General features: G+C 35.2%; 1 protein-coding gene across 1 annotated transcript in view; it reads right to left on the bottom strand.

The window, feature by feature from the left end:
• Window positions 1-1990: 1990 nt before the first annotated feature.
• The window catches only part of pou6f2 (POU class 6 homeobox 2), a 125173-nt gene continuing 113755 nt past the window's right edge, over window positions 1991-13408 (bottom strand). The window contains exons 8-10 of the mRNA XM_079805553.1: window positions 11829-11985; window positions 9715-9883; window positions 1991-2832 (exon numbers count right to left, since the gene is read on the bottom strand). Coding sequence (XP_079661679.1) covers window positions 2328-2832; window positions 9715-9883; window positions 11829-11985 — 831 coding nt within the window. The 3' untranslated portion in view covers window positions 1991-2327. The remainder of the gene's footprint in view (window positions 2833-9714; window positions 9884-11828; window positions 11986-13408) is intronic.

Here is a 13408-nt window from a genome sequence, read left to right on the forward strand (position 1 = left end):
TCCAGGCAATCAAACTCAAAAATGTATCTTACATAGTGAAAGGAGATACAAACATAAACAATGCAGAAACAATAAAAAAAGAAGAAAGTCATGTAACAATGTCTGTTCTATACACGTGACCCTGGAAAGCACATCGTAAAGAAAAGCAGGTGAGAATCAATCTATGACGGTCATAAAAACTACTTACAAACATATACACAAGTCCTTTATGGTTTGTTGTGAACCTTTGCAGAAAGGTATCATGTTATGACATTGCTCACTACTTAGCAGGACAGTGCTGAGGTAATTTTAATGATATACTCCATTTAATCAATTTTCTTCAATCAGTTACATATTTCAAGATTGTCAACGACATTTAGCCATTTCTCTGTACAATGTGCATATAACTATTGAGCTTTGGTCCAGCATTGAAAAGATGAGCAAAGGCAGAACGTAGATTCTCGTCTCTTGGTTTTCATTTTTGGTTACAGCTTTATTTCATAAGCCTGTATACCTTAAGACGAAAATGAACGAGCTGGGGGAATGTCATATTTATACAATATGAGTTGAGTTAATGTAATTAGACAGCTCTTTTAATGTGAGTCAAGATATCGGTTACGTAGCTGTCAGAAGCCGGACATTTATTTTCTAAGTATAATTTTAGCAAATGTTCATTGTGATGTACTACATTTGCATAAATACCTCAAAAGATTTTCTTTGTTCTTGCCATTTTCTGTTCATTGCTGATGGACAGATGCAGAATGAATTAAATAGCAACGTTTTATAGAAAGGAATATCAATAGCATCGTTACTAAGTAGTTTTTAGCAACTTTTGATAACTGCGAGTTAAATATTTAAATGTCTTTAATGTTGCAGGGGGGAAAAAAACTTAAATTTATCTTTTTTTTATTGTTTTTGTCTTCAAGTATGAAGTGATACAATATCAGAATTATACAAAAAAGGGTAACACTTTACAATCAGGTTTCATTAGTTAACATGAACGAATAATGAACTGCACTTCTATAACATTTATTAATGCTATCTCCAACATTTACTAATACATTATTAAAATCAAAAGTTGTGTTTGTTAACATTAGTTAATGCACTGTGAATTAACATGAACAAACAATGAACAGCTGGAGTTTTATTATCTAACGTTAAAGATTGGCAAATACTGTAATACATGTATTGTTAACTAATGAAACTGTATTGTAAAGTGTTACCAAAAAAGAAGCAAAAAAGAGAGAAGAAAAGAATTCATAAAATGACTATGTAACCGTATAGTTTGTAGGATGGTGTACTTGGGACAATTAATTATATATATTAAGGTTTGTATTCAGTAAAAATGTTTGGCTTCCGTCAAATGTCTTTCTTCCGTCTGACTGACAGAATGGAGTTTTTGCACAAAGCCAACAAAATCCTTAAGCGGGAAAAAATGAAAAAGACGCGGACAAAAGATAACTTGCATAACCCAAGTGAAATAAAGTAATTAGTCTCATTGAAATATTCATATGTATATATACTTTTAGTTGAGTGTGACAAAAATAAAAACATCCGATCACATGAAAATAATAAAATGGTTTGAGAAAGGTTCATGCCAAGGTATGACACAATGTCCTTGTTCTTTGGCTAGGAGGCTTTGGCAACACTGTAAAATAGCTTTAATCACAGCTGCAACAAATGTGGATATCCATGGTATGTTCACTGAGAATCTCTTTGCAAAATATTCCTCCCAAGTGCAGTCTTTTATGATGGATGCCTTAATGTTTATGAACAGAGTGAGATGACACACTTGACAATGGCCTTATACTGACAGCAGAAACGTGACAATTTTGAAATAAACCTCTCAAAGATATTTTTGGAACTTGTGATTTCAATTTGGTGACAGATTACCAGAAATATTTACATAAAAACCTAAGAGATAAAATAAGACAAAGATCCAATGTCACACCCACCAACCCCATCGCACGAATCTTTTTCTTTCTTTTATTTTTTTTTGTTGTCATTTTTTCCCCCCCAGTAAAAATGTAAAAATGTAAAACACATTTACAATTAAAAAACCTCAGAAATCAGATGCAACAAACTTTGGTAAGTAGTTTCTTCACCATCCTTGATTTAAATACGACCCTTGTTCTTAATTCCTCACTAACTGCTTATGAATCAGTACTTTAACTCTCTTTTTTCTTGACTTTTTTGGTTTTTGCTTTTGTGATGATAACACTGACAATATTTCTTTTTGCCTTTGTCGACAGTTCATCCAGTCGATGATGCATCGGATACTAATTGTCCAGGTTTAAGTCCACAACATCAGAAGTTCCGCCATCGGTGCGTGTTCGCCTCATCTCGAGCTAAGGATGTTCCTCCATATTATCGACCAGAGGGTCCATTGGTGCGCCTGGCCCGAGCTCGGGCTGTTTCAGCCTCTTAATAGTGTTTTTCAACGCTTGCCTCTTATTGCAGAACCAGACGCGCACCACCTCGCGATCATAGTTCAGTTTCTCAGCGATTTCGGTCATCTCCTGACCGGAGGGGTGAGTATTCTTCTCGAAGTGGCTGTTGAGGATTTCCAGAGCCTGCGGCGTGAAAGAGGTCCGCCGTTTGCGCTTTTTGGAGGGCTCGCTGCCGATAAACTCGGTCAGGTTCTGCATACCGGAGCGATGGCGGGCTTCCGCCTCGGCCATCCAGCGCTCCAGCACGGGCTTAATCTTCTGGGCGCTTTTTGGGGTGATGTCCAACTTCTCGAACCTGGCAGGATATAAAAGGCCAGGGTTCAGTTTGCCTGTCAGACTGCTAGCTATAGTGTTCTCTTGGGCTTCCTGTGGTAGGAAAAAGTGGCTTCTCAGGATGGTGTGTCTGGGGGAGAATTGAGAGAGAACAAGCTTACTCAAGTGCCCAGATGGGGCAAGGGGTTTCCTGTCTGACCAAGTTGCCCAGAAGGGGTCTCTTGGTCCAAGCCACCAATGGGACAGAGAGTTTCATGGCCTCTACTGCATTGCTTCAGCTGTTGCATGCTGGGAAACAGATGAATCTAAGCCCAAAGAGCTAGTTTTGTGCACTCCAGCACATCAAATATTCCTTCATATGATGCTTTTGTTGACTCTCTGTACCCATGATGCATTGAACCAAGAGGACTCTTCCACAGGCCAGTCCAAATACAAACAAGCACCTGACTGATATATCATAAAGAATGAATTCATTTATTGGCCTTGCATTTTTCTTCTCTAGCTCCTCTGTACAATCAAAGCCACAGATGGCATCACATATGATTATGAATTCTCTTTTCTGTGAGAGATTTTAATACATATTGTCAAATGGATAACGCAAGCAAGCATGCAATAAAACATTAAAAGCATTATTAATTCACAAATGGTTTAAATTATTCACTCAAATGCACACACATTTTAATACACTTCTAAAACTTCTCCGTCTTCCTCAAGCAACCCTGACGCTCATTTAATGTTTAATGCTAATACATTTTCACCTTCACTTTTGAATATGTCTGCAAGTATATGGGTCTCCAGGGAGGTAAATCAGTCTAATATTTAGGTCTTACTCTGCTATTGTTGTAGAAACTTTGCTTTCTGAAGAAAAACAATAATGGAAAATTTGTCATGGTAACTAGTTTTACACTTGTTTAAAAATAGCCACTTGAGCTGCAAGAAAGACATATCTGGTAAAAGTTTAGCTATGTTGCTCTTTATTTAGGTTCCACTGAATTATGGGAATTGTTTTGAAAAGTTATTTAGATTAAGTATAAAAGCTGTTCAAGTGTCTCTAAAGGACTAAAAACTGATGGCTCATAACCTAAAAACAGGTCTGTTGTGAAAGATTGTGCAAATCAAAGTATGAATTATTTTATAAATATAGATTTATATAAATTACCTTTATATTTGATATATTATATATATGTGTGTATAAAAATGTGGTGTGTCTCTACTGGATGTCCAATGTAAAATCTGAAGTAAACTCCCTTGAGAAGCACTGATACTGATCTAAAGTCTGTATAACAGCTACAGAGTATATAGTAACAGAAGATCCATAAAAAGAGCTTTTGTCTCCAATGACTCCACTGAAAGAGGAGATTTCCAGGTGTGTCTCACACCGGCTTTAATGGAAAGATGTTTCAGTGAGTTCCCTGACCTGTGCTCCTATCCAACACATGGACGTCTGTCAGGCAGTAAGAGAAAAGCCCAGCTGAGAGAGGGGAGAGAGGTGAACTACAGCTCCCTGAAACAACACACAGTCTCTCTTGGTCCTGAACTCCTGGACAAGCTCCTGTGAGGAGGCCTTTGATGGAATCTTAACTGGCATTTGAAAAGACGCCTGAAGCGGGGGCAAAGGCCCTCGCTCTCCCAGGTCCTCAAACGAAAAGACGTTTTTTTTCAGCACGGAAGATGAGTGACAGCACTCTCTTAAAGACAACTGAGCAAGAAACAGTCCACGCATATTGAGATGCCAACTTCATTTTAATTCTTAATGTTAGACCCTGATCATTGCAATAATACCAGAAAACAAGTGAAACATTTCATCTTTTGGTTAGAGACTCTTCAGGAAATTGGAACGGATGGAACAGTAAACAGAATCAACAACAATCACTACCTTATCACAGCCATATAAAATTGGGTGGGTTTCAGTAGTGACTACATTATTTTATATTTTATTATTATTATTATTTTTTTATTAAGAAAAGGAGGGATAATTGTAATTGGTCAGTAATTGGTCAATAAATTGACAGTAATTCAAACCATAGTGTTATCTCTAATTCAAAAATTATATACGGTTTTGTGCAATTTTAAGATCTTTCAAGCAAAATTAGCAATATCTTTCTTATGTTTTAAAATATATTTTTAATCAAAATACAGTAAAAACATTAATATTGTGAAATATTATAATTTAAAATACCGTTTTCTATTTTTATATATATTTGAAAATGCAATTTATTTCTGTGATGACAAAGCTGAATTTTCCTTTAGAAATCATTCTAATATGATGATTAGCTGGTCAAGAAACACAAATAAAATTACAATTAGTTTGTGGAAACCGTGATACATTTTTTTCAGGATTATTTGATGAATAGAAAGTTATTAAATATTTTGTAACATTATAAATGTCTTTATTTATATATTTTTAAGTAATTTAATGCATCCTAGCTCAATAAAAGTATTAATTTCTTAAAAAAAAAAATACATTTTTGAACGGAAATATATGTATATAGTTTCTGACTCAAATAAGTCATGAGTTTTATTGATTGTAATAACAGCTTCTGTAATATTTCAAGGATGTTTGAAACTTACTGCTTAACATTTACTGAATGTATATGTTACAGTTCTCTCCGCTCTCCCCAATCAAAAGATGTCTGTTAATTTTTGAGGCGAATACAGAGGACAGCCTTGAGACAGAAATGAAGCACAAGGCAGTGGAAAAATATGTGCGATTAAATATATATACAGTCATGTTAAGCAGCTCTTCTGCCCAATTTGTCGTGCAAATTATAGATGGCAGCTTTGCAGTCTGAGACATGAATCATTGATGTGAATCCAGTGTTTCGGTGTGGATTAATGTTGTAAATTCACACGGCTTAAGAGTGGAAAAGCGATTCCCATCTCACAATTATGTGATGATATGACATCTTATGAGCATCCGCGTGCAACGGTGCATGCAAAAGAGGAACCGGCGTGAATTGTGCTGAATCAAATTTAATTTGTCGCACTGAGTATGGTGTATTTAACTGATTTAAACAAATGAGGGAGCAAATGATTATAATAATACGATTTAGATGTGATTATTTATCTAAAGTATTTGCATTCTTAATAATAATACGTTATTCTCAATAAACTGAGAATGTCAAACGTGTATTCCATGATTTCATTCCATTGATGTCAAATGCTTCACATCAGTCAGAAGGCATCTGGTTTGTCCGGGCTTTAATAATGACCCCTGTCTCTGATCAGTTTGACGATGCACCTTTTTGATTGTTCAGACGAACCAATAATGCTTTTTTCCGCTGTGAACTATGAGATCGGACAAGATAGAGACATCTGTCAGGCCGAGTTTGACTGAGCAAAGACTACAAGAGCCCCAAGAGCTCACACACTCACAAGCGAAAGCACGTTCACCTCTTTCCCCTCTTGTCTCTGCTGATGTTAACTAAACTAAAGCATGTGAAGTCTGCCTTTAAAGCCAAAAACACTCTGCACACTGTCATGTCCAATGTCATACAAATGAACAATAATGAAAAAAAAATCCTGCTTCCTTTCTGACGAGATGAAAGGACGCATATAGAGAAAAACATCACATCACCTGTTTATTTTGGAAACTAATGGCTTTTAATGTATAAATATCTAAATAATGCATGCGGCTAAATATTTCATGCAGGATTTTTAAGACTTTCTGCACTAGTTCGAAGCTTCATAAGGAATTCCCTCACTCTCCCTCCACCGAGCAATTTAAGGTTTATCGTTGCTGATATGATGAAATTTTAAAAAGCGTCAGATAAACACTAATGTCTCATCAGATAGACTATAAGTCTTTTACAATCCCGCTGAATTAAAATAAAACGGAAACTGTAAACCTTAATGTGGCACATGGAGACATTGTGCGGAAACATCGGAGTTCATTCAAACAAATAACTTTATATCAAGTGATAATTAATGTGTGGCAGTGTGTGCGTCTGTGTTGTTTTTTTATTATCTAGAGTATTGTTCATATTGCTTATTTTGTACTTTTGTTGAAAATGTCACACTTTCAAATACTTATTTGAAGTATTACGGGTATAGGGTTTCTGCAGGTTTTATGAAGCTAAATTTAAAACCTTTTTAAGATCAATTAAAGAAAATGTAAGAAATAAATTTAAGGGAACATAACACGTAAGAATGTTCTCTAAATGTAAATGTCTATGCACACAATGAGTAGTATCAGTGAGACTTTAAAGTTTGATTTTTTAATTAATTTGACAAAAATAGCTTAAAGTTTGAGATAAGAAACCTTGGGAAGTCTTGTGATCTTGTTATTTTATGATTAAAACAAGAACAAATATCTGCCAATGGGTTCATAAATAATTAGCCTAATTCAAATGTAAGTCATTTATACCCAATGACAGATATTCGTTCTTATTTTAAACACAAACTCACTTAGTTTTGTTCAATTTCTCAGAAAACAAGACTTAATTTCTTCATTTTGCATTTCAAGTAACTGTATCTTGTTAAAGGATGTTTAGAATTTGTACTGGAAAACAAAAATCCTGAGGAAGAACAAGAAGGCCCTGTGAAATCTGTTTTATTTTTTTCTGGACTTGCTTGACTGGTTAAATTAAATTTGACTGACTTTCATTCATCTTCGGAACACAAATAAAGATATTTTTAATGAAATCAGAAAGATTTCTGTCCCTCCGTTGACAGTCTTCTACCACTTTGACGCTTCAAAAAGAGATCGTAAAACTAATCCATACGAATCAAGCGGATTATTCCAAATTTTATGAAGAAACTCGATCGCTTTATATGATGATGCCATCTTACAGGTTTGGAACGACACACAAATTACGTGACATTCTGCATTATACAGTAAATTCCTTTTTATGAATGGATTCTGCAATTCATCCACATTTTCTGCATTGCAGAAATCACAGGGCCAATTTAGGGATCTGATCCAATTTAAGACATTTTTAAGGTCTTAAATTGTGGAAGGTCAAACTTTTGTAAGACCCGCGGAAACCCTGAGGTGCAAATCCCATGTTTTTGTTGTGAGAAGTATATTATAAATGTTAGATATATTGATAACAATTTATAACACAACTCTAATACATGATAACATTTTATTTCAATTGTCCATTTTAGACATTCTATTAACTATAAGTAAATGAGCAATTACATGTCAACTACCATTCATTTGTATTAGACTATTACTATTATTACATATTAGACTGTTATGTAAAATCAATTTATCAGTGATTACAAATCAACATTTGGAAGTTAGTTTTTTACTTCTCAGATTGAGAGTCAATATTCAGAAAACAGAGTTTCTACTATTGATCATGCAGCAGTTGCACTATAGGTTTTGTGCATTTATCCTTCCTTTTTACTGTATATTCTTATTTATATCTAATAGCACAAGCCTCGTTTTTTTGTGTGTTAAGATAATGTGCATCCTTTGTAAATGTAATCTGACATCACATTTGTCCTTTTTAGTGCAAAGTGTCCTCTGATGTATACAGTAACCACTGAAGTCTTCAAATGCACAAAAAAATTGGTGCTCTAATGATGATGTTAAATATTTAATTTACTCTATGTTACATAATGTCCTAGTTTATGACCAAATGCATGTCGTTGTTGCACTGTGGAACACCACGTTTTATTAAAAGTCATGCCTTGTCAAGTTCCTTTCAGCTAAATGTCATGTGTGAATACATGGCAATGGACCTTAGAAATTATTAAGTGGTTTAAGTGCTTCTTGTAATACCACAGCTGATGTATTTTACATTAGTAAATGAATCTTTTCATATAGACAGTGCAAAGATGAGTGGAGACGGGCACAGACTGGAATAAAATGGGTGTATCTGACATGTTTTGCACATCAGTTATGAATGTTTAACATCTCTCTTTAACATCCTAATTATTTGTGATTAAATATAAATAAGGTACTACTTGTATAACTAGCTATCCCCTGATTATGATATATATTTAATAAAAAGTTACTTCATAATAGTTTTTTTGTAAATATAATTAATATAATATAATATAATATAATATAATATAATATAATATAATATAATATAATATAATATAATATAATATAATATAATATAATATAATATAATATAATATAATATAATTAATATAATAATATAAATTTAGGGCAAGATTAAAAGATTTAAGATTTACAGGGCAAATTAGCGTGAGAGTGCAATTCCAAAAAAGCGCGATGGGAGTGGACAGGTCTGCGCCGCATCATTTCCATAATGACCAACATAATGACTATCAGTTAGCGTCTGGTTTGAGACAGGGTTTTTTTGGGGGCGGTAAATAATGGCGCAAACACCAGTAAATTGACTAGAGCAAATCTTAGTAAATCACCTTGCATGATTCATTTAAATACTCTCCTCCCATACATTTTGCACCTGAAAAGGAAACTCCTACTAATGCATATGCAAATAAGGTCCACGCCTTTTCAGCGCTAATTTATCACTGCGTGTCTTTAGTAAATCCTAACAGTTTAACACCAAAAGAGGGTTTCCGCTGGCGCAGACTGTTAGTAAATCTGGCCCTTAAGATTTACAGGGCAAATTAGCGTGCGAGCGCAATTCCAAAAAAGTGCAGATGGGAGTGGAAAGTTCTGCGAGTGATCTACTGGCGATGCGAAATTAAAGAACACAGATGCAGCCAGATTGTTTCCATAATGACCAGGTTTAAGGCGTGTGTGGCGCAAACACCAGTAAATTGATTTGCGCAAATCTTAGTAAATCATCTCACATGATTCATTTAAATACTCTCTCATATATTTTTCGTGTCTGAAAGGGAAACTCCTACAAATGCATATGCAATAAGTTCAGAAAATATGAATTAAGGTCAAAAATTACTAATCACTTTTTCTCTGCGTGTCTTTAGTAATGACAGTAGTTGTTTAACACCAAAAGCGGCCATAATCCATTATCTACAATTATATAATTATAATGTAATTAATATAATATAACATTTTTTTTAATGCGTCAGTACACTTTGATCTGTTTGGTGTCCTCCATACCTGCAGATGGCAGACTGGCTGTAGGCAGGTCCTTCAGTTGCACTGAGAGCCTGGCCCACCTGAGTTTGAGTCAGACCCAGAGACAGCCGGCGAATTTTAAACGCTTTGGCGAATTCTCGAATCTCCTCCAGGTTCACACCATCCACCTCACTGGGTGCAGTCTGAGGGTCTATAAAACAGAGGAGAAAAGAATAAAGCTGCAACTCTCCATTCAAACGGCTACATCAAAAACAAAATGAATTTCCTATTATCCCTGTAAAGCTGCTTTGAGGCAATCTGTGTTGTAAAAAGCGCTATATAAATGAAGGTGACTTGACTTGACCACCTTGAAACAACATAATGTCCCTTTTAATTGTGGATTTTTTGTTGCTATTTTTTTTATATACAAAAACAATATTGACATTGAAAACCTTCCAGCTATATCAAGTGTCTGCTTAAAATACGTTCACTATTTCAATATCTTGCATTCATGTTTTTCTTAGGCTTATCTAATATAAGGAATATCTTCAGAGTCTATATCTTGAGGAATATCTTGAGAGTCTTCAGAGACTAAATGCAGAACTGAATATAAGTGCACTACCTTTTTTTTAATATGACTCTGAGAAAAATGACTTCCATTCATCTATTATCCCTGTGTATTTTCCAACCATTGACTGATTTGTCTTAAGGCAAGGTTTCTGATTTACAAAAGTAAGAGTGAATGCCAGTGACGATAAAATCAGCACTACATTGAAATCTGTTCTTATTAGACAAGCTAGGAATTACACTTCCCAAATGAATTCTTATGTGAATAGCATTCTAAAGCAATGCACGTTCATTTTTATGCTGTTCTTTTGTTTGCTTGGGCATTTTGCTAGGGAAGACAGAGGTATGCAGAGGTTCAATTTCAATTAGATTCAATTAGTAGCTAAGAGTCTATAGTTTCAAGATTTTATTTTATGCAATTTTAGTTTAATAAAACGTGACTGGGCATTATACATCACTGCCAGGTGGACTTACATCCTTGCTTACATAAGAAAAAATTTGGCAGACTAAATAATTCATGGACGTCATTATGAATGAATTATTAAAATAATCCATCAGCCATATTTAAAGTCAAAATCTATTGAACCAGCACCCTGTCACTCCCCATATGCAAATTAGTTGTTGAAACCTGAACTTGCTACCATGCAATATTGAAAATTCCTGTTACATGCAGCAGTTTTGTCTTTTTGACCACATAATAATGATTTATGACAAATTGTCACTGCACGTTGCATTTTGCCATGTTATTTTTCATTGCTGGACTGTTAAAATGAATTCCTTTTTAATAATACTCAACGACTGAAGAATTTGACCCCAAAAAGACAACCATGGCCAAATAATTTATTGTCGTAACAATTGATTCGAAATAGAGTAGTTATCATGACATCCACCTCATCAAATAGAATACAAAAAAGATTTGCCAAATGCAAAAGGTGTACGGTCCTTGAAAATACACCATTTATTCCATCTGAGTTGAATGTGGTGGCTGTGGGGTCAGTCAGACTTTTTTCCCCCTCCATTCAAAACATGTTCTGGGGAATTGACGTTAGCCAAGGACGCGACAAACACAATCTGGCACGGAGAGCTGCGCCACGGCAGTAAACTGATGAAATGAATAGAGAATGCTAAAGGTATTGTGTATGTTTTGAACAAAACAAAAAAGGGGGGAAATGAAAACACAACCAAAGTCTATTGGTTATATCCACAGCAAGTTGATCAATGGCAACTTCCTGTTTATTGAATTTAAAACTCCACTGCAGATGGTTTTAGGCCAATTGGCTATGACAAATGAGAATTTATCTAAGTAAAACAGTTTTTAAAAGGGCCGCCGTGGCTCTGACAGGCTGGAGGGAGTGATTAATATGTGGTGCTTCTGGAGGCCAAAGCCGCTCTAAACACAACCCATGCATTAGGTCTACAGTTTGGTCAGCTAGATGACAGAATCAACTAAAATCGGATAAAAACTGAATGAAAAGGCAGCATATTTTCGTTAACACTTATATATGAAAACATCTAAAAACAGTAAACTCAGTGTAAAGTGTTTATGAGTAGTAAAAGTGGTTCAGCTAAGAGATAGAGTGCACACTCACTGCTGACTAGCTGGCCGACGCTGAGGGCCGAGGATGAGGATGATGATGTTGAGGAGGAGGAAGAGGCCTGGCGGAGGGGGCTCTGGCTGTGGGGCATACGGAGCAGACTTGGCTGAGACACTGGAGGAGCCTGTGAAGTCTGGCCAGCCTGTGGCAGCTGTGGAAAAACACACGCGTTTAGTTGCACACACACTAGGAGAACACAATATACACTACTGTTCAAAAGTCAGAGGGGTCAGTAAGATTAATAGATTATTCACCAAGGAAATGTTCAATTGATAAAAAAAGACAGTAAAGACATTTAAAATGTTACAAAAGATTTCCATTTCAAATAAAAGCTGTTCTTTTATACTTTCTATTCATTAAAGAATCCAGAATTACTTTCGGTGCATCCGAATCGCATACTGAATAAGTACTACATTTCATTTGAACTTACTTCGATTGTTAAAAATGTATGTTCTATGAATATGGGTAGTATGAATGAAATTCGGACATATTACATCCGCCATGTTGTTACTGTCTGTCACGTGACCTACAAGCGTCAGTTGGCAAATCCTCTCCCATGGGATAGTAAAATGCCCATTGAATGTGCACTTCCGGGTACTTTTTGCCTACTGTTTTTCGAATACTATGAATTCTGACACTATTTTTTATATTTTTCACACAATAACATTACCAGACATATTGTGGCTAGTCTATTGAAACAATGAGTATTTTAAAATTTAAGGATTGCCCCCATTCAGTTTTTCTATTGTGAATAGCTCTTTGCAATAATTAATTTGTGTATAATTTATTGAATTAAAACATTTTTTTTTTTTTTATCAACATTATGTCACAAGTACTGTTGATTGAAACCGGAATCTTTATTTTTAAGATGGTTACCTACACAAAAAACAGTAATAACATAGTAATTTTAGTGGTGTTATTTGCATTTTTTTTATTAATTTATTTTTTACTATACTATTCAGAAAGGATCAACATTTTGAAATCTGAACATGAAACAACAGAGAATAAAGAGGCTATTGGGGTTTCAATAGACAAAAGATTTTTGTCCTGTGGTTGTTTACTAGGTAAAACGGTTGAGTCTGTTTATTAGAACGAGCAAATGTAGACTTGTATGCCTGTTTATTAAAGATGAGAGATGCGGACCGGTGGAGATGCTAGAGGTTGCATTCACTCCCTATGCAATTTCTCATTGAACACGGCTGTCAGATACTTTCAAGTACACAAAAGAAACGACAGTGTCTGGCTATTCAGCACCGAAACCTTAACACGAAAAGGAAAACACACACACGTTTACTGAGCCCAGAAATCAAAATTATGTGGCTACAATATGAGTCATTATTATGGGCAATGTGGCATGACTGCGGCACCATACATTTTCATGTTTTATGCACCATCGAGCGCCTCTTGTAGATGGTGCATCTCCACTCTTCAAGAAACAAGCGTCTCATCTGTCTAAAAGTGGGTTGGCTTCTCTCTGCTGTTCTCTTGCACTATTAATTCTCCTCTGTGTGTTTGTGCGTGAGTGTGTTTTTCTTTGAATGCTGAGAGATGTCAGTAGTGTTGCACACACTGTC

Source organism: Gobio gobio (genome assembly GCF_949357685.1).
Source record: "Gobio gobio genome assembly, chromosome: 23".
Taxonomy (NCBI): domain Eukaryota; kingdom Metazoa; phylum Chordata; class Actinopteri; order Cypriniformes; family Gobionidae; genus Gobio; species Gobio gobio.